This window comes from Lissotriton vulgaris, chromosome 5, assembly GCF_964263255.1.
Source record: "Lissotriton vulgaris chromosome 5, aLisVul1.2, whole genome shotgun sequence".
Classification (NCBI taxonomy): domain Eukaryota; kingdom Metazoa; phylum Chordata; class Amphibia; order Caudata; family Salamandridae; genus Lissotriton; species Lissotriton vulgaris.
Window position 1 is genome coordinate 37591424 of NC_141693.1, and position 25994 is coordinate 37617417.

Here is a 25994-nt window from a genome sequence, read left to right on the forward strand (position 1 = left end):
ACTTGAGATGACAGAGAGAATATCATGGGCATAGAGGCTTTATTAAAAAAGTAGGAGGAAAGGGGATAGAATGACGAACACCCACAAATTAAAATTACCTAGGACAGGAATGAGGACTAACCCTGGCCACCGGTCAGTTTGGGAAAGGCGAGGACAAGGACCCTCAAGGACTTAGGATACCAGTAGGCGAGCAGGTACAGCTCACGGACAGTCAGGACAGGATACCCCTCAGGATTTGGGTCAGGACTGGGCTCACCAAAGGGCACGACCAACACCTGCAGCTTCGGATGCAACGCCTGCGCTACTCCCTCTCTGCACGGAATCCGCCAGTAACCCCGATTGGGTTCTCGAATCTCCCAGCAAAGTGCTTCGCCAGCACTTAAGATTATTTCCACCCCTTGGAGTTTGTGGAAGTTTCGGACAGAGTGCTCCGCAGCCCTCTGTATCAATCGCCTATAGAGTTCGTAGGGTCGGTGACAGGTCAGCTACTCGGACAAGTCGGACAATTTCTCTAACTAAAACTAGGCTAGTTATACCCTTTTCGGGTCCCTAGACCACCCACAAATGTTGCAAGTGACAGGGTCCCCAACTTATGATTGGTCAGGAGAGGTGGTTAGGTCATTGTCACCACCTAAAATTCTGGGTTCCCATATTTAATATTCATATTTCAGTATCCACCCCTTACATTCCAGTTCCCAGGCGTACGTGTGGAAGAGAACAATAGAGCACACAGTGGAAAGAAACAAATGTAACAATTTCAGGTGAAATTCAGCTTCTTCTCGGTTCTCAAGTCACGTGATCAGGTCCGCATAGACTTCTAAGATGGAGAGGCTCCCCACTCCCAGGCCCCCGGATACACGGTACATGAAAAGTAAGCGAAAACAAACTAGAAATACAGAAGAAATGAATACACTGTACACCATGATAAGCTATACTACATCCCATACTTTATAATAACTATAGCGGTTAGGAGTTATGCAGAAATAGATAGAAGGGCAAAGCAGCATTTGCAAGCAGAGAGCGTGTTTAAAGACAAAGCGGCCATTTTAGCAATAATGCGCATGAGCAAAATAATTAACCCTGGGTGGAGTTGGCGGAGTGGGGCTTCGCGGAGCTACGCGAAGTGGGCGAGAAACTACGCCCACCTCCGCACTCCGCGTAGCCCCACTCCGCAAACACCACTGGCCGCCAGCCCCGCCACCCGCCTCCCTCCCGCCCTCCCTAAATACTTTAAATTAAAGGAATCAAATAATTTAAAAAGCACTTACCTTGCCCGCCGCTGCCCGCCGCGTCCCCGGGGCTCGCTATCTTCCGTCTTCCGTCTTCTTTACTAATGCGCATGCGCGGGCGGCCGCGCATGCGCATTTCTCACGAGAAAATGCGCATGCGCGGCCGCCCGCGCATGCGCATTAGTAAAGAAGACGGAAGACGGAAGATAGCGAGCCCCGGGGACGCGGCGGGCAGCGGCGGGCAAGGTAAGTGTGTTTTAAATTATTTGATTCCTTTAATATAAAGTATTTAGGGAGGGCGGGAGGGAGGCGGGTGGCGGCCAGCTACGCTCCGTCTGCGGAGCGTGCGTAGTGCCGCCTGGCTACGCCCGCTCCGCAAAATGCGGAGTAGGCGGCACTATGCACACTCCGTGCACGGAGCGTAGCTGGCTGCCCACCCCTAGAAATAATCCCTCCAGAACTGCGAGTGCGTCACATCACATGGGTATGACCGACGCATGCGCAGACTGGATTTCTGCGAAGCAGCGATTCAGTAGTATGCAAGCCTCATTAGGATTAATAGACACATAGGCAAGCATCTCTGGGACACCCGCGTGTACTGAAAAAGTGCGATATTAATGACAAACGGGATTGGTTAATACTATTACAGTTAACGAGGTTCTTGAATGTGAGCAAGTCGCTTTACGTGCGAATCCTTGCTCCATCAATGGTGTTCCCCCCCCCCCCCCCCGCCCCCCCCGTCCGTCGGAAGGTGATCCAGTTGAACCAACTCCTGAAGGATGCTTTCCCCGTGTCTTGTTTCTTGTAATCTAGTTTTAAAATGGACTCCAAACACACAATATAGATGCAGAAGCCGAACTTTAAAGTTGCGATGCACCACTTGGCAGAGGTCGAGACCTAAAAAGCATTGTCATTTACAATGCCAATAGCTCCAACTCTCCCAAATGCGAGACCTATTGCATTAAAAATGTTTGTTTAATGACTGTTTATTTTAAAGTACACACTTCAGTTTAGCTGGCAGCTCCTTTATAATACCTCCCATAAAGAATATTCCAGTGGGATTACCAGCCGGCAGTCCTGACTTCACCCCTGGTAGTCAATGCTTCAGGGATATCACATTTCTTGAGGGATAATTTTGTTTTATTTACAAATGTGGCTGTTCTAAATGGACGAGGTCGTCAGTATTTCAGTTGCATAAGTCTGTTCACCTGATTTTATGCGGACCTTAACGAGGTTTAAATTGTACTGCAGTAAATGCTGGTACTTATAGCGCCTCGAAACAGCTGAACACCTCTCTGCAGCTCTCAGTGTGTGCTCAGCATCAATGTGTGCATGTCCGAGGGGATATACTTCCAAAGTAGCAGTGAGGCTGTGCTGGAATGTGATGAAAGATGAGAGGCAGGTTCCCGCCAGCACCTAAAATAGCTCAGTAAGTAGAGGGATGGTTGTAGGAGACAAGCAGTGATCCTTAGGTTGCAGGTTTGAATCTGCAGGGAAAGACCATTTTTTTGTTTCTAGTTAATCACGTAAAGTGACACTGCCCATAAATTGCTAAATTATCGGGTTTGCTTGCTTAGAATCTCTCAAGCAAAAGAGCTGGTGTTTCCACAGCTTGAAATTAGTATACTCGCAGCTTCTGAGAAAAAATAGCATGAAAACAGATATTATCAGGATGCCAACCATCCAGAGGATCCGATTTTGAACACTACACATCCAACATTTGTCATGCCATGAGAGGCCAAATAAGCACATCAGAAACTTTCCACCAAATTAAAGTATTAACTCAGAGTTTCCAATTGAGCCAGCAGGGTGTTTCTGATGTTAAGAACGAAAGTTGATATCTCTGCTGTGTTCAGCCGTCCGAATACCAATTACACAGCCTTACAACAGCGAGGAGCTGACAGGGCTTCGATGCGCCCACCTAGCAATGAAAAAACAAACTTACTGAAATAGAAATCAAGTTATGGAATTGATCTGTGCGCCAGGCAACAGTTGAACAAAACAAATGTACTAAACAGAACAAGGAGATAAAGCGAATAGACCTGAGCAGTAGTGTAACGTTTTAAAAAAAAATCTTTTCAGATGAACTGCTTCTTTTGTTTGTTTTTAACAGAAGAAGCTATCAAATATGCCTAAAGCGACAATGTGTCATAATTCAAGACAACACTATCCAGCTTCCAGATGTGAAGGACAGATGCCAGCACGGGGGATACACAAAAACAAAACTATATATCGAATCACTAACGTATTAACAGACGGGACAGGTATTTTTATTCTGGGTTAGCGTCTGCAAAACCTGCAAAATAATATCTATTAATCACTTTTAAACACTACTTTCGTGTTACAGCTTATATCTGTACTGAAAATGAAGGCATAAATGTACAGTATCGCTAGAAAGTGCTCTCTTTGAGTACAAGACAGGAGAAACAGGAATCGCGTAGGACAGTAATAAGTTGCAGGATGAAGCCTGTCACAAGTCACATCCAAAGAACCTGTCTGAAAAAAAATTAAAAAGCACATTGTGGTCATCTAATGGGTTTCTGGGCGCTCTGGTGAGCGAGCTGTCGAGCACTCGACCATCTTCCAATATTCATATGCACATAAGGGGGTGGTTGACACTTCTGCAAACTTAGCGGAAAGTCCAGTGGGTTCAATAATATGGCAAGCATCCTTGAAGTGCAGACGCACTCGCAAGGCTGGTTCAGTTCCTTCTTGTAATCCAGGTCCAATAACAAACATTTCTGCCTTGTGATGAGCTCTGTCGCTAGCTTTCTTCTCGCCACAAGCTGGCACCCGAGAAAACCAAAACGTGCCTGGGCTGCCAGCATTTTACCAGCATGGGCATGGTTCAGGTCACTGCCAATTAAACAAGTAAACAATAAAGCGCAGTGCCTTGAAGTATGTTTTCAGGCGGTGTACGCAAAAATCGACTCACAACCGACCCAAGTTTGGGAAAGAATGTGCTGGAGAACAGTTGTGAATACATGGAACAATTCCTAACATTATGCTATTTGAGAGACAACTAACTTCGAACTATTTTAAGCATTAGGCTTTGCGCATTGCTAAAGGCTTTAAGGATTATTGCTTTTAAACTTGGGATTTGATTCTGTGACTGAAAGGAAGACATTTTTATGACAAGATAATGTTGCACATAAACATAATATGTATACATGATTGTGCTTAAAATTACTAAGATTTCTTAGCAAGTGATACATGAATTGCTAATGGAAGGCACCAGGGAATATTAATGCATCATTCATGATTCAAGGCCCAGAATGTAGCAGGAGTAAGAAAGGGTTTAAAACAAGCAGCAAGCACTGACGTAAAGGGCAGGAGTGATCGTACAACTGTGGTGGGGGGAGGGCTGTAGCTAAAATGTAAATAAAAACATCACCGTAGAAGCAATGCCAAGTGGTTGATACCGAGGCATGAAGCACTAATAATGTGGCATGACAAATGCTGGGGAAGCTGTAGCGAAAACGAAAAAAACAAGCAATGTCCTGAGCAAATGGTGGGGGCCTGAAGCAGTGGAGTGGGAGAGGTGAGGGGGGAGTCACGGGGAGATTAAGGGACAGAAGGCAAGCGGCCGTGAAGTGCAGGCGGGGGGCGGGGAGCAGAGCCTTTGAAGAGCCAGAGTCAAATAAGTGAAGTGAATAATTAGGGGAGGAGAACTGGCAGGCTGATAGGCAGAAGGCTCAGGCAAGCTCGTGCACGAGGCGTGCACTTCCCAAAATCCGCTGGAGAGCCCTTGGCCTTAAGTAGTGGTTTAGCTGCATTAGGGCTCTTTTTCCTATTCCTGCAGAATAGGAAAGAGGCGAGCCCTAAAAAGAGGATAATATATGATGGAGACACAGGTAGGAGAGTGATAGAGACAACAACAATATTATCTGATGGAGACACGCACAGAGGAGAGTGAGTGATAGATAATGATTGATGGAGAGAGACAGCGAGGATATTTTGTGATGGAGACACACAGGAGAGCGAGTGATAGAGTGGAAGTGATGGAGAGACTCGAAGGGCATTATCTAATGAAGACTCATAGAGAGTAGAGTGAGTGATAGAGAATGAGTGATGAGAGAGACAAAGAGGATATTATATGATGGAGATACAGGGAGGAGAGTGAGTGAATAGAGTGAGTGATAGAGAGGAAGTGATGGAGACAGACACAGAAGAGATTATCTGATGGAGACATACAGGGAGTAGAGTGAGTGATAGAACAACAGAGTGATGGAGGGAGGGAGACAATGTGGATCTTGTATGATGGAGACGTACAGGGAGGAGAGTGAGTGATAGAGAATGAGTGATGAGGGAGACAAAGAGGATATTATATGATGGAGACACAGGGTGGAGACTGAGTGAAGAGAGGGAGTGGTGAATAGAGATACGGGCAATATTATATGATGGAGAAACACACAAAGGAGAGTGAGTGATAAACATAGACAGTGAGGATATTGTGTGATGGAGACACACACAGAGGAGAGTGAGTGATAGAGAATGAGTGATGAGCGATACAAAGAGAATATTATATGATGGAGACACAGGGAGGAGAGTGAGTGATAGAGAATGAGTGATGGAGAGAGACAGGATATTGTGTGATGGAGACACAGAGGAGAGTGAGTGATAGAGAGGTAGTGATGGAGACAGACACAGAGGAGAATATTTGGAGACACGCAGGGTGGAGACTGAGTAATGAGAGGGATTGATGAATAGAGAGACAACGACAATATTGTGTGATGGAGACACACAGAGAGTGAGTGATAGAGAGGAAGATATGGAGAGAGACTTGAAGATAATCTGATGGAGACACACAGGAAGGAGAGGGAGTGATAGGGAGTAATGGGGAGAGAGAGACCGCAAGGATATTGTATGATGGAGACACACACGAGGAGAGTGAGTGCTAGAGAATGAGTGATGAGAGATACAAAGTGGATATTATATGATGAAGTCACAGGGAGGTGAGTGAAGAGAGTGAGTGATAGAGAGGAAGAGTTGGAGATGTACACAGTTGAGATTGTCTGATGGAGACACACAGGGAGGAGAGTGAGTGATAGAGAATGAGTGATGGAGAGAGACAGGATATTGTCTGATGGAGACACAAACAGAAGAGAGTGAGTGATGGGGCGAAGTGATGGAGATTGTCTGATGGAGACACAGTGGGAGGAGAGTGAGTGATAGAGCAACAGAGTGAAGGAGGGAGAGTGGCAGGTTATTGTGTGATTGAGACCCACAGGGAGGAGAGTGAGTGTTAGCGAATGAGTGATGGAGAGAGACAGGATATTGTGTGATGGAGACACAGAGGAGAGTGAGTGATAGAGAATGAGTGGTGGAGAGAGGCAGGATATTGTGTGATGGATACGAAAACAAAGGAGGACCCCGCACAGACTAATAGGGGACTGGGGGGATAACAGATTTAAAAAGGACAGGGGCGTCCCCACACAAAGGACAATCTAGGACTGTATCTCACTTCTATTAGGTGCACTCTAAAGTGAGTATTGCATTCCAAAAAGCAGCATGCCGACAATACGGCGGGAAAGGTAAAGTTACAAGAAATTTAAATCTCAATTTCTACAAGCGTATGTTGACTGGAGAGGAGAATACTGTGTAATAATTTTCTTATGTCTCTACAGATGCCAAATCTTTAGAAAAAAGCCTATTTCTTAACTATATAGTCAGCTAAAACATTAACGTTAGAATCTACGATATTTAATGAATAACACAGCATACAAATAATAAAAAGGATTAAAAAAGAGATGTTTTCCACACCATGAGTTTCGTAAGTCTCTGTTGTACATTTATTACACTTCAAATATAAAAAAAACTTGATCATTATACACTATACAATTTTTTAAGAAAACATGTTATACATTTATATAAAAAACCTTTAAAAAACACAAAGAATCACAAGTCGACGCGGCGTTTCGGTATTCTGTTTGTCTACCTTCTTCAGGACTGATTCTAGATAGATTTAAAAAGATTTAAAAAACACAGAGTTACTCTTCTTACATTGGTGCAGATTGCTCATAGTTCACAACTATAGATAGTCACAACTGCAGTAGCTATAACATCGTTTTTTAGGCATCTCTTGTACAAAGGGCATCATTTACTAGCACAAAATATTTTGCTATGCATTGCTAGTGATTCTACACACTCATATAGATTTCAAATACTCCACCCAATCTGGTAACATATTGACCATTTTCTCTATGTATCCCTACGCTTGAACAAAACTAATGGTGTTTACCTTTCCCTTGGACTGTATAGTCCAATGCTCATTAGACTCAATTTGAGACCTCTATTTGTGGATATAATAAAGGAATTGTCAGTCTAACGCATACCTTAAATCAGGTGGAGTGAATCTCCCCACCGGACATTGTTTGCTTCGGTTCAGAACCCTGTTGCCGTCAAATTCGTGGGCCTATTTTCGGATTCTGTTTGTGCGATGTGATATTACTAGATAAGATAAGATAAGTATAAGGATAATCTGTTTTCAGTTTGTCTCAACATTATGCATATGTCGCGACAAACATTCTTACAAACTATAATGGTGATAGATTATATTTGGTACCTCCGGAAATAATGAAAATATTTTTTCTATATACCTGATTGTCAAAATCAATACGCTTGGTCTTGGACTACCAGGAGGAGCCACCGTATTTTCAGTTGTGGGTATCTTCAATGACCCTAGGGAATTATAATTATTTTATATTAACCCATATGGGTCTTATTTATTTAAAATCCACTTATTAGCATTGCATATTGGCCATAGGGTATCACTCACCATTAAAATCTAGTTGCCTGGTGCAATTTCCAAGATATTTTGCCTCCAAGGCACTCCGTTGTGGATAGAAAGTCCGTGCTACATTGGACAATAAGAAATATAAAATATATATATCAGGTGCAATATGTGGCACATTTATATCTTATTCCTATTTACTGCATTCTTTTACTCTTAAATTATCTCATTATACCTGACATAAGGGGGAATGGGTCACAATAGTCAGGTTACTTATATTAGGTTTTACAGGGATTTTTTTGGATATTAGCGCTCGAGTTATAGGGAGCACTAGTCAAGACTACGAGGGGCCTTAGTTTTTCGTTGTCTTTACCTTTAAATGTGTAATCGGCCTCCCTGCTCCTATATCCTGGCAGTCTTCCAAAGCGTCCCTCAGCCGGTCTTGTACGAGCCGCCAAGAGCACTGAATGTTTGATCAGGCAGCGGTGCTTTATGTTACCCGCACTACGATTGGCCGTTCCTCCCACACGCCCTCATTGGGTCTTTTTGGGCCAATCACCGTCCGGTCACTATGGTAACCGAACGCTTTTGACCCTGTTGCGGACCTGCTCTGTTATTCGCGTATCCATGTGTTTATCTCTCTTCCTGGTTGGAGGATCTGTTGCATGGTAACCTAACGCGTACCGCTATGTTTATTAAGCGCGTTTTTCTTTATTTATTTTTGCAATGTTCGCCTTCTATCACATGGGCCAAATTTTGATATTAGTTGCACCTGGGCTTCTGTTATGTTTCTCCCTCTTCATAATTAGTGGGTTAGTTTAACGGTGGTGTGATATATTTACTATCTGTACACTTAGCGTATATTTTGTATGCTAATGTGGCCGTATCACTTATAGTATTTCATTTATGTCTATTTAAGTTGAAGGAAACCAACCATGGTCATTAATACTTTTCCCGGGGCTCTAATTATCGGTTGTTTGAGGGCATACATATAAGGGAGAATATTTGTTCTCTCTCAATATTTTCGCTATTTTACATTATCTGACTCTTTAGCAGCACTACTTAGTCTCAGTTCATTTATTTCTAAGTTATTAAGGTATTGACCCCTCATCAGTCTATCTCTCTCGCATATAGAGTAAAATTTGATCTTACTTATCCTCTGGTTACAGATGGTAAATCCCAGGGCCCACAAGTTTTGTTCAGCTCTTGTGAGTATTAACCTTACTCTGTTTCTTCTACTACATTGTTCGTAGATGGAGGATCTCTTTTTTAATCCTTTTTATTATTTGTATGCTGTGTTATTCATTAAATATCGTACATTCTAACGTTAATGTTTTAGCTGACTATATAGTTAAGAAATAGGCTTTTTTCTAAAGATTTGGCATCTGTAGAGACATAAGAAAATTATTACACAGTATTCTCCTCTCCAGTCAACAAACGCTTGTAGAAATTGAGATTTAAATTTCTTGTAACTTTACCTTTCCCGCCGTATTGTCGGCATGCTGCTTTTTGGAATGCAATACTCACTTTAGAGTGCACTTAATAGAAGTGAGATACAGTCCTAGATTGTCCTTTGTGTGGGGACGCCCCTGTCCTTATTGTGTGATGGAGACACAGAGGAGAGTGAGTGATAGAGAATGAGTGGTGGAGAGAGACAGGAAATTGTGTGATGGAGACACAGAGGAGAGTGAGTGATAGAGAATGAGTGTTGGGGAGAGACAGGATATTGTGTGATGGAGACACAAACAGAAGCGAGTGAGTGATGGGGCGAAGTGATGGAGATTGTCTGATGGAGACACGCAGGGAGGAGAGTGAGTGATAGAGCAACAGAGTGAAGGAGAGAGAGAGACAGGTTATTCTGGGATTGAGCCCCACTGGGAGGAGAGTGAGTGATGGAGAATGAGTGATGGAGAAAGACAGGATATTGTGTGATGGAGACACAAACAGAAGAGAGTGAGTGATAGAGAGAAAGTGATGGAGAGAGACTCGAAGCGCATAATCTGTCACCTAAACCCACAGACCACAACCCTTGAGGAAGCACCGACAGCCTTGGAAGCAGACCTGTGGACAGTGGAGTAGGCAGACCTTTTGCCTACCTCCCCAACTCCCCAAAACATGTACCCTGTGGAAGCCTTACATGAAGAGGTCAACCGGAGGGCCCCCTTTCACGTATCCTGCAGGGGGCCCCCCTCAAGTTTCATTACGCCACTGGTGCGAGGTCAGCTTCAATTTCGAAATGATATTAAAGACTTCAAGCTCAGTCATAGGATGGAAAGAAGACCAGGAGACGTTATTTTTTAGTTGCAAGTTGGAAAGGAAGTCACCATAAATAGTAGGAGAGGGTAGTTGAGTGGGCGGATTAGGCGGGAGGGATGGTGTCGAGAGCAGAGCAAAGTCAATGTCCCATTGGGGGCTGGGAGGGGTCAGTGTTGTATTTAAGGATTGATACATTGATCATTTTTTCCAAAAATAATTTGGCAATTTCATTACATCTTTCAATTGAGGCTGTCAGCTCTGGAGGGGTAGATGATGTTCATCTTCTGAGTATGTTGAAGAGTTCTCTGGGCCTGTTTTTGGCATGATCGAGTTGTGCGCGAAAGAAAGAAGCCTGTTCATTGAAGATGTGCTTCTTGTAGGTTGATCTAGTAGATCTAAGGAGGGCGGGATGAGAGGGTGAGGGGTGTTGTCTCCAAGATCTTTCAAATAGTCACAGTTGTCTTCTTTGAGGAGGGCGGGATGAGAGGGCAAGGGCTGTTGTCTCCAAGATCTTTCAGATAGTCGGAGTTGTCTTCTTTCCTGTTTCAGTTCGGGATTGAAACAAGATTTGGATTGGGTTGTCCTTTCTTGTTTGAGTTCGAGTGGGGCAACTTGATCCAGGGCATCGGCAATGGCCTTATTGAAATGATCAGTCAGCTCATTAGCGTTCTGGGAAGGAGGTACGAGTTGAAGTTGAGCTTGAAGTTTAGACTTGAGTTCACTTTGAGGGACTTGTTTAAGGTTTCTGGACCGTATCCTAGGTTTGTTGTTAACATATGTGGGGAGAGGGGCGCTGGTTAAGATTTCAAACAGAATGAGATGGTGGTCGGACCAGTCAATGTGGACGATGATGGACACGGAGATCAAGTCAATGTTAGAGATGAGAGCGTCACGGGATGCAGAGGTAAACCACATTGGATTGCTTAGGAAGGAAGTTATTAGAACTCAGAGAAGTGTACAAAGAAGAGAGTGCACAAGGTGATCCCACGGGAGGAGAGTGCGTAGGAAGAGAGTAGGAGGGAGCATCTGGGAAGCGGTAAGGGAGAGGAGGGGATCAATCATTGATAAGAATGGGCGTCAAAGAATTAGACCTAGAGGGGAGAGAAGTATGACACCCAAGAGGAGGCAAATGAGTAAGAAAGGAGAGCGAGGGAGAGTCATGGATGATGGCGGGGACAGGCGGGGTTCGATCAATGTTAAGAGTAGGAGCCGGACAATTAGACATGGAAGCGAGTGTGGAGGGAGTCCCAAGGGGAGGCAGGCAAGTAGTAGAAGAGATGGAGAGGGGAAGGAGGGCCTGAACGGAGGTACGTGGTAAAGACTCATGGGTGCAGGGCAGTTGAGGGATTATGAGTCGAATGGTAGATTTGATAGGCCAAAGGCGCTGAAAAGTCGGTCAAAAATGTTGAGGTGGATATCAGATGCTTGAATGAGGATGTTGCCTGTTCTGAATATGGAAATATTGTTTTTTCCCCTTGAAGGCAGGGGAAGAGATAATCAACACTTTTATTCCGTATGGGATTTTGATAGATTTGGTGATAGGAAGGTGGAGAAGGAAAGTGTTTTTCCATTTAGTGGTGCGTTTTGAGTGGAAAATAAAATCAGTTTTCATTGGATGAGAGAGGCTGTGGTAGGTATCACCTAATAGTGTTTCAGGGTGAAGCTTCAGTAATTTGTGTTTGAAATATTTCTTAGCGTATTTGGAAAGGTAGGGTGGATATGAATTACTCCAAGAGTTAGGGCCATGTCTAGAGAGGGCAGGATCCGGGGGGAAAGGGGGCGGGGGGCTTGGGAGAAGACATGTGCAATGTACCATAAGAATGGAGGTAAGAACAGGATGGAAGCAGGAAAAGGACGGATGCAAAGGAAAAGCGCAATAAGGGAGGAGGTTCTGGAATAAAAAGATACTCAAAGGGGGGAAAGAACAAGCCGGGTAATGGGAGGAAGGTAAAGTCTGAGTAAAAAAAACAGGAAAAAAAAACATCCAATATAGGCACATAGGTAAAGTCAGAGTATTAAAAATATCCAATGTAGGAACACCAAACAGGTAATGGGATAGTGCTAAAAAATACAACATCAACACCAATTTGAGTAGGAATAAAGTTTTTTTTTTTATCATTGTCCCAAATTGTAGTCCTTGATCAAGTAGCAAAAAGTCAGTCCAACTTCTGTTTCCTTAGAGGTTAATATCAGTAGTGTCTTGTGTCCATGACTACTGTGGGAATAAAGAGGCCATCTTGTGAAACCACAGCAATAATCGTCAATAAAAAGTTCCAACTCAGACAGCTCCCCTCTCTGCCTTTACCTAATACTGAAAACATAGTCGCCAAAATAGACACCCCCAATGGCTCACTTATATTGGTCCTATTATATCGCCCTCCCCAAACCATGGCTACATTCCCTTCCATTCTAGCTCAGCTACTGGCACCATTGGTCACTAACCATCCTAAACTACTCCTGGTTGGAGATCTAAATTTCTGGTTCGACAACCTATCGTTGGACCCCCAAGCTGCAGAGATGAGCGAACTCTTCTGTGATCTTAACCTGACACAACACATCCACACCGAGACCCACCAGAAGGGCCACAGCCTCGACCAAATCTGGTCTCTGAACCTGTCCCTATCTGTATTAGACATAAAACCCTGTTGCTGGTCCGATCACCACAGCATCAGTTTCTTTTTCCAGCTAGATAAGACAACCCACTTTAAACTACAATCCAGCAAAACCATCAGGAAATGGTCCTCCATGGATATGCCAGCCTTTCTAAACTTCTTGGGTAACTCCCCCCCCCTCGACAGCAACAATGTGGATGAGGCCGATAGCCGGCTCAATGAATGGCTCACTGAAGCGATTAACATCTATGCTCCCCTCACGCATCTCAGCTGCTCAAGGAGCCCGGATGCACATAAATGGTTTACACCCGAACTAAAAACACTGAAATTAGAAGTGAGGCAAAAGGAAAGAACCTGGCGCTCCCAGTACTGTCCACTGGCTAAGGCCGCATACTGCTCAGCCAGGAAGACATACCAAAAAACTCTACAGAATCATAAAACAACCTACTATTCATCTAAAGTCCTCAACTCCACCAACAAGTCAAAAGAAATTTTCAGGATTGTGAACGACCTTTGCAACGACGATAGAACTTCCCCCCCGGTAGTTCCCTCACAAGCGTTATGCAACTCCCTGAACGACTTTTTCCGTGATAAGATCTTAACGATTAAGCAGAACATCTCCACACTCCCATCATCCGCCCCAGTGGATGACATCTATTTCAATCCCTCAACTTTACATTCCTATCCCCTTATTGATTTGAAAACTTTCTTGACATTATTGTCTAGAGTCAAATCAGGATCCCCTATGGATGTCTGCCCCCCCCATATCATGAAAGAAATTGGTCAAGCTATGCCCAACAGCATGATATCCCTACTCAACGACTCTCTCACGTCAGGGACAGTACCTAGCAGCTTCAAACAGGCCTTACTGATTCCCCTCACCAAGAAGCCTGGCATCGACCCGCTCGACCTTACGAACTATCGGCCCATATCTTTGCTACCTTTTCTATCGAAAATGCTGGAGGCGCACGTCACCAACTGCCTCTCTAACTTCGTGGAGGAAACAGAATATCTCCAACCCAACCAAGCAGGCTTTCGACCTGGTCACTCCACTGAGGCAGTAATATTGGCAGTCCAGAACACCTTGAGGTCCAACGCTGATAACAACCTTCATCAAGCCTTAGTACTTCTCGACTTGTCCGCGGCATTCGACACGGTTGACTACTCCATTCTGGTCAACCGTGTCGAACAGGCGGGTCTTAGAGACTCTGCCCTAGCCTGGTTAAAATCGTTCATCTCTGAACGCACCCAATCGGTTCGCTTAGGCTCTTTTTCTGCCGCCAAGGTCAAGTCTTTCTGTGGGGTGCCCCAGGGCTCCTCACTATCCCCCCTGTTGTTCAATCTGTACATGCGGCCCCTCCTCTTTGCCCTGAGTAAGCATAAAGTCACTGTATATAACTATGCAGATGACTTACAGCTTATCTTTGTTCTCAATTCCCCTAACGCGGTGGAGGACTTCCAAGCCACCATGACCCTAATCCAGAGCTGGATGTCCTCAAATCACCTCAAGTTAAACCCGGGGAAAACTGAGTTGATTCTGCCCGGCAAGAGCGAAATCAGTTGGAGCCCTAACTTCTGGCCGTCGGACATGGGTCTTCCCCCTAAGAAATCTTCCACTGTAAAAAGCCTGGGGATAACCATCAACGGGGACCTCTCGCTAAAATCCCAAATTGGTACCGTGGTCTCCTCTGGATTTTTCCAACTAAGGAAAATCAGGAAAATCGCCCATTTCCTCACTCCCTCCGCCTTAATCCAGGTTGTCATGGCCCTAGTCCTCTCCCACATTGACTTTTCTAATAGCCTATACCTAGGCCTACCCGCAGGACAACTCAAAAGACTACAGTACCTGCAGAATCAGGCCGCTAGGCTGATCTGCAAAGTACCCAAATGGGAACCTATCAAACCAGGCCTGGAGAGTTTGCACTGGCTACCCGTGGCTCAAAGAGCCGAATTCAAAGCCGGGTGCATTATCTTTAAGGCTCTGCAAGGCAAGGGACCCCTATTTATCAGACAGCTGATCGGTAGATATGTCCCCTCACGGAACCTAAGATCTGCCCACAAAGACCTTTTAGAAGTTCCTCGTTTCAAGAAAAAACGACAAGGCGGCAGCAGCTTCCACTTCCTGGCAGCCACCCTATGGAACTCTTTACCACTAGCCCTCAGACAGAGTAAAGACCTCCTTGCCTTTAGAAAGGCTTTTAAAACTCACCTCTTCATAAAAGCTTACCCGAAATAACTCTTCCGGCAGACTCACCTCTTGTTATGTTTTTTATCTTACCAGCGCCAAGAAGCCCCTGGGCGTACGCGCGCTTTATAAATTTTTAATAACATAACATAACATAACACTAGTGAAAGTGAAAAGAGAGGGGCACACAAAATGGAGGGGAGCCCATGGTCAAACAGAAAGTGATAGAGGCAGTCCTACCTCCGTTTCCACAGAGAATTGTATTACGAGTGTCTTGTGAAAATGAAAAATATGAGATTTAAAAGACCTTCTTTTGAAAAACCGCCAGTTACGAGTGGAGAGAGAGGGGTGAACAAAATGGAGGGGAGCCACAGACCAACAGTAAAATGAGCCGCATAAACGACAACGCCGTCACCCACCACATGAAGGAGCAGAGCGAACCCAGCAGTAACCGAGCAGCTGCACACCGGGGGTCGAGGTGGCTGCAAAAAGAGCAGTTCACCCTCCCTGTGCAGGATAAAGTAGCGCAGAGGATTAAGGTGCATGCTGCAAAGAACATGTCCTTGTGTGTTCAGACGTTTTCAGGCAACAATAAAAATGTAAAGGTAACATTGGCGATTAATGTTCCTGCGAGAAAATGAAGGAAGTTTTATCTATTGGCTGTTTCCACTCAGGCTAAAGTAGCGCAGAAGATTAAGATGCCTGCTGCAAAGAACATTTCTTTGTGTGTCCAGAGGTTTTCCGGCAACAATAAAAATGTAAAGGTAACTTTGGTGTTTAATATTCCTGCGGGAGAGAGAAAGAAGTTTTATCTAGTGGCTGTTTCAACTCATGCTAAAGTAGGACAGAGGATTAAGATGGCTGCTGCAAAGAAGATGTCCTTGTGTGTTCAGATGTTTTCAGGCGACAATAAAAATGTAAAGGAAACTTTGGCGATTAATGTTCCTGCGGGAAAAAGGATGTTTTATCTAGTGGCTGTTTCCACTCATGCTAAAGTAGCGCAGAAGATTAAGATGCCTGCTGCAAAGAACATTTCCTTGTGTGTCCAGAGGTTTTCCGCCAACAATAAAGATGTGAAGGTGACTTTAGCTAATAATGTTTATGCTGAAGAGACATGAGAGTTTTATGCAATAACGAAAATGTAAAGGTAAATTTGGCGATGACGGTTCCTGCTGGAGAGAGACATTACACTTTATCCAGTGGCTGTTACGACACATGTTAAAGAGACGCAGAGGATTAAGATGCCTGCTGCAAAGAATATATCACTGTGTCTTCAGAGGTTTTCAGGCAACAATAAAAATGTGAAGGTATTTTTGGCGATTAATGTTCCTCCTGGAGAGAGATTGGAGTTTTCTCTACTAGATGTTTCCACTCATGCTAAAGTAGCGCGGAAGATTAAGATGCCTGCGGCAAAGAACATATCCTTGTTTGTTCAGACGTTTTCAGGCAACAATAAAACTTTGGCGACTAAGGTTCCTGCGGGAAAAAGAAGGAAGTTTTATCTAGTGGCTGTTTCCACTGATGCTAAAGTAGCGCAGAGGATTAAGGTGCCTGCTGCAAAGAACATTTCCTTGTGTGTCCAGAGGTTTTCAGACAACAATAAAAATGTGAAGGTGACTTTGGCGATTAAGGTTCCTGCAAGACGGAAATGGAAGTTGTATCTAGTGGCTGTTTCCACTGATGCTAAAGGACCGCAGAGGATTGAGATGCCTGCTGCAAAGAACATGTCTTTGTGTATCGAGAGGTTTTCATGCGACAATAAAAATGTAAAGGTACCCTTGGCAATTAATGTTTCTGTGGGAGAGAGATGGGAGTTTTATCCAGGGCTGTTTCTACTCATGCTAAAGTAGCACAGAGGATTAAGATGCCTTGTGCTAAGAACATGCCCTTGTGTATTTAGAGGGTTTCAGGCAACAATAAAAATGTAAAGGTAACTTTGGGGATTAATGTTCCTGCTGGAGATAGATCGGAGTTTTATCTAGTGGCTGTTTCCACTCATGCTGAAGTAGCTCAGAGGTTTAAGATGCCTGCTGCAAAGAACATGTCCTTGTGTGTTCAGAGGTTTTCAGGCTACAAAAAAAATGTGACTGTATCTTTAGCGATTAATGTTTATGCTGGAGAGTGATGGAAGATTTGTGCAACAATAAAAATGTCAAGGTAACTTTGGCTATCAATGTTCTAGCTGGAGAGAGATGGACGTTTTATCCAGTGGCTGTTTCCATTGATGCTAAAGTAGCGCAGAGGATTAAGGTGCCTGCTGCAAAGAAGATGTTCTTGTGTGTCCAAAGGTTTTCAAACAACAATAAAAATGTAACGGTAACCATGGCAAATAATATTTCTCTGAGAGAAATAGGAATTTTTATCTTGAGGCTGTTTCGACTCGTGTTAAAGTAGAGCAAAGGATTAAGATGCCTGCTTCAAAGAACATGTTCTCGTGTGTCCTGAGATTTTGAGGCGACAATAAAAATGTAAAGTTAACTTTGTAAATTAATGTTCCTGCAGGAGGCAGATCAGAGTTTTATCCAGTTGCTGTTTCCACTCATGCTAAAGTGGTGCAGAGGATTAAGATGCCTGCTGCAAAGAACATGTCCTTGAGTGTTCAGAGGTTTTCAGGCAACAATAAAAATGTAAAGGTAACTTTGGCGATTAAGGTTCCTGCGGGACGGAAATGGAAGTTTTATCTAGTGGCTGTTTCCACTGATGCTAAAGGACCGCAGAGGATTCAGATCCTACTGCAAAGAACATGTCCTTGTGTATCGAGAGGTTTTCAGGCGACAATAACAATTTAAAGGTAACCTCTGCAATTAATGTTTCTGTGGGAGAGAGATCGGAAGTTTTATCTAGTGCCTGTTTCAACTCATGCTAAAGAAGCACCGAGGATTAAGATGCCTGCTGCAAAGAACATGTCCTTGTGTGTTTGTAGGTTTTCATGCAATAATAAAAATGTAAAGGTAACTTTGGTGATAATATTCCTGCTGAAGAGAGATCTGAGTTTTATCTAGTGGCTGTTTCCAGTCATGGAAAAGTAGCTCAGAGGATTAAGATACCTGCTGCAAAGAACATATCCTTGTGTGTTCAGAGGATTTCAGGCAACAATAAAAATGTAAAGGTAACTTTGGCGATTAAAGTTTCTGCAGTAAAGAGATGGAAGTTTTATCTACTGGCTGTTTCCACTCATGCTAAAGGATCATAGAGGATTCAGATGCCAACTGCAAAGAACATGTCCTTGTGAATCGATAGGTTTTCAGGCAACAATAAAAATGTAAATGTAACTTTGGCGATTAAGGTTCCTGAGTGAGAGAGAAGGAAGTTGTATCTAGTGGCTGTATCCTTGAGGGAGTATGTGGGGATGTGCGGGGTCTACAGCGGAACTAGATTTCACTTTACTAAAAAGTGTTGGAAGAGTTTATTTGGTAATGGGGAGGGGGAGTTTGTGAGGCAAACGGTGGGTGAGTCCAGAGACTTTCTCTTTGGGGTAGAATTTGTTTTTTTATTGTATTTATAGGGAACAGTACACTTCAGAGATTTAAAAAAAAGTTGCTAGATCATTGCAATGAGTGACTGTGGGTTCTGGGAAATGGCCGCCAACCGATGTGGTTAGGGATTGAACAATTTGGAAACACAAACAGTAAACGTAAGAGTTACAGAGAGGCCGGTAGTTTCGTTGTTTTTAATCGATATTTTACTATTATAAACTTGTTTGATTGGCCCATGGGGCCATGCATATTACATTTACCCTTGTTGCCCTTTCAATAGTTTGCAGACAAGCATTATTAATCTAATTACAATTGGTGATTTTTGTTGTAAAGATGCATATGCCACCCACATGCACCCCAGTACCTACATGCATCCCACCAAAACACACATTATAACAACACACCACACCATGCCACTGCCCCACGTCACTGCACTAGACAACAAGTTTGTAGTACGGAGCACAGCAGCCACACTGCTCGACAACAAACCTTAGAAACATTGCCAAAGCCAATAGTCTGGCTAAAGACTAATAAGGTCTGAAATGCGAGACCTATTGGCTATGCCAATGCTTGTTTGATTCTGCAGAGACTTTATTATATGTTACATGTTGTTTGGTGCATGATTCACGGCAAACATTCTCTGCCCTTGTTTTAAAAATGTTCAAGGAAAAGAGATACATAGTTTCACTGAGGCTTCTGGTTGTCATGGAAACAGGTGAGAGGGTCATTGTGAAGAAGGTGCTTGGAATGTTGGTGTTTAAACCGTGGGTGACCGTTGAGGGGGGGGGGGGGGGGGGCTCACACCAGCCTCAGCTCCGCTTCTCCCCAGAGATTGAAGAGCGGGAAGAGCCTCTGCGTGAAGGGGGCCTGCGGGAAGGAGAAGAGAAGCTCCATGGAGTCAGCATTGTACAGGGACAGCCGCCCCCCCTCGTAGTCCAGATACACCCCCAGCTTCAGGGGCTTCTCACGAGGGGTCAGAGGGGTATGAGGGGAGGTGAGAGCCCAGTACCGACCCCCCGACCCCTGCACAGCCCAGACTCCCCCCTTAGGTGACCATGGGAAGAAGCCCTTCCTGTTCACAGACTCCGCTGCGACCCCCACCTCCCACCTCCCCTCCTGCAGCAGCTGCACCTCCCAGTAATGTCTGCCGGAGGTGAACCCCTCGCTCCCCAGCACACAGGGGTAGAGGAAGGTGAATCTCTTGGGGGTGTCCGGCAGGGTCTGTGCTTTGTCCGTCCGTCTCACACGTCTCCCCCCCTCAGACAGGAGGAGCTCAGGATGAGCCGTGTCAGGATCCAGAGTCACCGTCACTGCAGAGAAGAGATTCACAATTAGAGATTTAATGACACAAAGAAAGGCTGGAATTACTGCTCCTGTTTTACATATGATTCATTTACAACACATCTGGAAGGAGCACGCGGCGCTAGAGAGCGCGGCACTAGAGCGCTCACTACACTAAAGCGTGCAGCACTAGACTGCTCACTACACCAAAGCGAGCAGCACTAGACTGCTCACTACACTAAAGCGCGCAGCACTAGACTGCTCACTACACTAAAGCGCGCAGCACTAGACTGCTCACTACACTAAAGCGCGCATTCATCCAGAGCACACACTACACCAAACAGCACTACATAGAGAGGACATTCTACTGCACACTACACCGGACCACGCACCATACTACACACACTGCTCGCAGTCACTACACTGCAGCGTGCGTTCATTTACAGCACACGCTACACCAAACAGCACCAAATAGACAGGAAATTCTACTAAACACCACGCTTCATCACACAGCATATTACACACACACACAGTGCTCACTGCACTACTCACTACTGCACCATACAGCATACTACATAACACCACATTAGAATGAACACTGCAGCAGGCAGGACACTGTACTAGCAACTCCAAAAAATGCTGCACGACTCAGTACACTCCATTAGATGGTACTGAGTGACAGAGCTACTCAAAAGGCATCTCTCTCTAGTCAGTACACTGCAATATATGGCTCCATGTTGTTTCTGCTTCTGTACTCTATATTAGATTTTGAACAGTAAGAGAAGTCCTAGAAGGTATATGGTACTGGTCAGTACACTGTATTAGATGACACAGAGTGACTGAGCTACTCCAAGGTATACAGTACTAATTAGTGCACTCTATTAGATGCGACAGAGGGACAGAGCTACCAGCAGTTATACTGTACTAATCAGTTCAATGCCGTGGATGACTCAGCTTGATAGAGCTACTAGAGGTGTACTGTAATAGTCAGTACACTGCATTAGAAGGTACAGAGTGACAGAGCTACTCGAAAGTATACTTTACTAGTCAGTACTCTGCATTAGATGTTACAGAGTAACAAAGCCACTCCAATGGGGGGAGTGGCTAGCCAGCCAACATGGCGGACGCGAGTTCCTAACGCTCTGCACACAAACCCTCTATTATACTGAAAAACGATTGAATTCTACTCCAGCGGACTACAAAACAAGTCACGAAAGGCTACGGAGTGCGAGGTGATATGGACTGGTGAACAGTATGGTTGTATGGCGAAGGATGGCGGTGAGGAAGTACGTAGGGCCTTGCCATCGAGAAACTCACCCATCACTGCAGAAATGGACTGACGACAGAGGCATTGAGCGTGGACGAAGAGGGAAAGACCCAAACGCAGGCAACGGACTTCGAGAGCAGTGCCGGGGGGGATCGAGGGTCGTCGGCTGAGAGGTGGCAAGTAGACGCTGCCCCTGCACCACCCGGGAGCTCGCAGGTGCGCCGGCTCTGCAGGACATGACCCCAGGCATTGGCATTGTGGAACCCCCACACAGGACATCGCTGAGTAGGAGTGCCAGTCAGGAACCCAAAGGACGCGGAGCAGGTAAAAGACCAAAGCAGTCACACGCCATCACTGACTCGAGCGCTGACCGGATGGCCGGCGGGGAGCAGCGATCGAAGCTCTCGATCAGCAGGTCTGGGGCCTTGATCCGTCACCAGTTGGGGGCAGTGCAAGAACAGAGAAAGTGCATCGAAGGAGGTGCTGGGCCAAGGCATAGGGACGGAATGTATATTGGGCCCTCCCCACTGGAGTTTACACAGCCCACGTCGCGCTGCCCCGGGTTCTCTAAAGCAGAGCGCTAGAAGGGGAGGAAGGTGATCCAGCACCCAGAACATTGAGCTTGAACTGCAGGAGGATATTGGGGCACACCACACGAGGAATGTCAGAGCTGCTTCACTCATCCTAAGGGGAAACGCACCGGGGCCTAGTTAGGCCTGTAGTGATCCGGGGGCTGGAACAGCCTCTTTTCAACGTATATGTACATTAGAAACCTTTGTTTTTTTTTTTTTTTTTTTATAAATTTTTTATTGAACATAGCAATGGTTAATCAGTGGTACAATGCATCTTTACAGTTTTAAATAAATAAATAAAGAAGAAAGACATCTATATACAAATATATATCAGACATGAGAATTAGGAAAAGGGGAAGAGATTCATCGAGCACAGCAAAAAGGGAATACAGACAATGATTTAATCTAGAAGGGACTGTGCAAAATCCGCAATTTATAAAGTGTTGTTGTAAATAAGTGCAAAAGCCTACAATAAAGTGCTACTGCATGTGCAAAGAACTATGATACAGCGATAACCAAAAGAAGTGCTAGTGCTTTTAATTGTACTAACCCTTTCTTTATCTTTATTCTTCTTTTGCTGCTCATCCCTCCTTCAGTTGATCCAAATCCCCAAAATGTTTCCAATTCCTTTCAAATCTCTTAATAGAACCTACTCTGCCCGCATATGCTTTTTCAAAAAAACAGGTTCTCCTCATCTTATTGAACCATTTTATAAGTGATGGAATTTCCCTTGATTTCCAGTTTTGTAGTATTAAAGAGCGGGCAATCGCGCATGATATAAATATAAATACCTCCTCCGATTTGTTGATATTGCTTCTATCCTTGCTTATTCCAAACAAGGCTACTTCTACCGTTGGCGGAAATGGTTTTCCAATGGCCAATTCAATTTGCGCGAATATCTCTTTCCAGAATGACTCCAACATCGGGCAGGCGAAAAAAATATGATACCATCCCCCCTGGCCATGTGCTAAACATCTAAAACACTTATTTTCTGTTCCAGGAAACATTTTTTCCAAAGCCTCTGGCGTATAATAGGCTAGCCAACGAGACAGAAAGGCCATCCTCTTATAGTTGGCAGCACGCAAGGATTTGTTTCCCAGTAAACAGAGAGCCTCCCAATCTTTGAAGGAAAAAAAGCACTGGGCCGAGAGACTTACTTTATTCAGATGTTTAACAATGAGTGGGGATTGGCCAGAGCCATGGAGCAATTTATACCACTGCCCTATCCCGCTGCTCTTCCTACCATAAAGGTTATTTAGTAAATTATTGGGGGTATTCAACAAGCCACTTCCTTCCTTTTTAATAAAATGAGTGATCTGAAGATATTCAAAAAAGGACAGACGCCTTAAAATGTTGGATCTAATTATCACCTCTTGCCAACTAATAACCCTATTTTGGACTAGCAAGTCTCTCAATTCCCGAAACCCACACAATTCCCATTTTTTAATCTTCGAGAAACTTAACGGAAGTCCTATTTTACTACATTCAAACAAACTTAGATATTGGGAACCATCAGAACCATGTTTTTTAAAAAGCAGCAATAAGCGCGTAGTATATTCTTTCAGCGTCTTATACCTCGATTTTTTTGGGGAGTTTTGCGGTCTTTAAAAAAATAGGGATTTGAGACCCTGCTTCTTGGACCATCTTCTCCAAAAAGAAATTGTCTCTTGTCTGATACACCCTTAAAAGACCTGCCACTATATCAAAGAATGCAGCTTCGTAGTATGTTTTTAAGTGGGGTAGCGCTAACCCTCCTTGATCTATTGTGAGTTGCACCACCGGGAGTTGAACTCTAGGAGTTTTATTACCCCAAATAAATCCTCTTAACATTGTTTCTAATTCTTTAAAGAAAGACAAATTAATTTTTAACGGTACATTAGTAAACAAAAATATAAGTAGAGGCAGAACTGACATTTTAACCATTGACACCCTACCAATCACTGTCAGGGGTAACAAGAGCCATTTATCTAACATATGCTTGATTTTATTTTTCATTCTCGTGTAATTTAGTTCTAAAAGCATATCATACTCTGCAGTTACAAAAATACCCAGATATCTTATTGGGTCTCTTTTTGCAGCTTGAGCTTGTAAGAAATTAGGGAGAAATCCTGTATCTGTATTTAAAGCAAGAACTTCAGTTTTTTTAGCATTTATCTTATATCCCCCAATCTTTTCATAAGCTTTAAACTCTTTCAATAAGTTCTCAACCACCCCCTTTTCAGGAGCAAGATAAAGAATAATGTCGTCAGCAAAAAGTTTTAGTTTAGACATGCCGAGGATGGGGGGCGTGATAGCTGCATTATCCCTAATCCTTGCCACCAAGGGCTCAATGAAAAAAGTAAAAAGCAGGGGAGATAAAGGGCAGCCTTGCCTAGTGCCCCTGGTTACATTGATCCTGCCGGCCTGTTGTGCATTAATTATTACCTGAGCAGAGGCTCCAGAATATATATTATGTATCATCTTAATTATCTGAACCGGGAATCCAAATTGTCCAAGGGAATAAAATAGGGCGTCCCAATTTACCAAGTCGAATACCTTTTCGGCATCAACCATTAAAATACAAGCTGGCAGCGAATTGGTGTTCAGATAGTCCAAGGCCTGGATTAGGTATTCCGTATTTGTGGCCATATAACGTCCTGCAATAAACCCGGTCTGGTCATGATGGATTACTTCCTGAGCTGCCAGGACAAATCTTTCTGCCCATATTTTCATAAGTATTTTGTAATCGGAGTTCAAAAGGCTAATTGGCCTGTATGAATTTACATCCTCCTTTTTTTAATCTTTTTTTTAAAAGCATATAATTGTCGATTCTTTGAAAGCCCTAGGAACCGAACCTCCTAATTTTATATGATTAAATAATTTTAATAGAGGTTGTTCTAATTCAGCAAGAAATACTTTGTAGAACTCTATAGGGTACCCATCCTGACCACAAGCCTTTCCCCCAGAGGTCGCCTTGATACTTGTACGAATTTCTAAAACAGTTAATTCCCTATCTATTTGTATCTTCCGGGATTCCGAGATTTTAGGAATCTCTAAATTCGCAAAATATTCGTGAATCTTTTCTTCCTCTACCTGGTAGTTTGTGGAATAGATTCTCTCAAAGTGATCTAGGAAAATCCCAGAGATCTTCTCATTTTCCAACACTTCGATCCCACTCAGAGGATCCTGGATTTTAACTATATGGGAAGATTCCTGTTTTTTTTTTGCAGAGTTGGCTAGTAATTTCCCAACCATCTGACTATCTTCATAGATTCTTTGCTGGAAAGTTTTTGAGTTATTTATTTCTTCGAGAGTAAAAAAATCCCTTAAACATGATTTAGCTTGCTCCAAGTGGTTTGGTTGAGACTGGAGCTGTAATAAATACTGCTCCTCGACAGTAGATTGTAATTTAGCTATTTTTAGTTTCCTTTCCTTTGCCTGAGCGCTTGTGAACGCGATTATCTTACCCCGTGCTGCTGCTTTAAACCCACCCCAAACTGAGAAGGGTTCAGCTGAGTCTTGATTTATTTCGAAATATTCCACAATCCATGATCTAAATCCAGACACCCAGGTTTGGTCCAGAAGCAAAGTGCGATCTAACTGCCATCTTGGGCGCACCCTATCGGTCCCTCCCAAAACAAGATCCAGTTCAATTCTGCCATGGTCGGAGAAAGGATTGCATCCAATTAGATTATTTGAGATCTGCAAAGATCTTGATATCAAGAAAAAATCTATTCTGGATGCAGTCCGGAAACGATGAGAATAGCATGTGAACAGCTCCCTCTCTACATTCTTGGAGCGCCAGGGATCCCGAAGTTGGTATTCATCTACAAAAGTTTCGAGAAAGCCTTTAGTTCTGGGCTTCAACTGTTTTTTATTTTTATTTGCAGTATCCCTTTTCAGATCTTGAATAAAGTTAAAATCCCCTCCACAAATAATTTGTCCTGGGACACCTCTTAACACCTCATGAATTTCTTTCAAAGAAGAAACATCGTCAAGAATTGGGCCGTAGTAATTCACGAAGTTTAAGGGCTTCCCGTGAAGTTTAACTGTAACCCAAAGCCACCTTCCTTTGGAGTCCCTTCTGGTCTGAATAAACTCCCAGGGTAGATTCCTAGAGAAATAAATTGCTACCCCTCTCTGGGCAACTCCCGCAGATGAAAAAACAGCTTGACTAAAGTATCTCGGAATAAATAAGTTAGGGTCGTTCGTTTTCAGATGTGTCTCTTGAAAGTATACTACTTGAGGATTTAGTGAGATTACCCACTTTAAGAGAGCCCCATACTTTTGTTTGTTCAACATACCATTAGCATTGATTGACAGTGTCCTACATAAATCATGATTCATTTAAACTGAAATGTCTTATCCTTGTCAAGTACCAAATACTGAGAAAATAACTATTAC

General features: G+C 43.8%; 1 protein-coding gene across 20 annotated transcripts in view; it reads right to left on the reverse strand.

The window, feature by feature from the left end:
* Positions 1-17611: 17611 nt before the first annotated feature.
* Positions 17612-25994, reverse strand: part of LOC147710068 (butyrophilin subfamily 1 member A1-like) — a 538135-nt gene continuing 529752 nt past the window's right edge. For all 20 annotated transcript variants that reach the window (XM_086920760.1, XM_086920759.1, XM_086920757.1 and 17 more), the window contains one exon: positions 17612-19801. In XM_086920760.1, the coding sequence (XP_086776886.1) occupies positions 19290-19801 (512 nt within the window). In that variant the 3' untranslated portion in view covers positions 17612-19289. The remainder of the gene's footprint in view (positions 19802-25994) is intronic.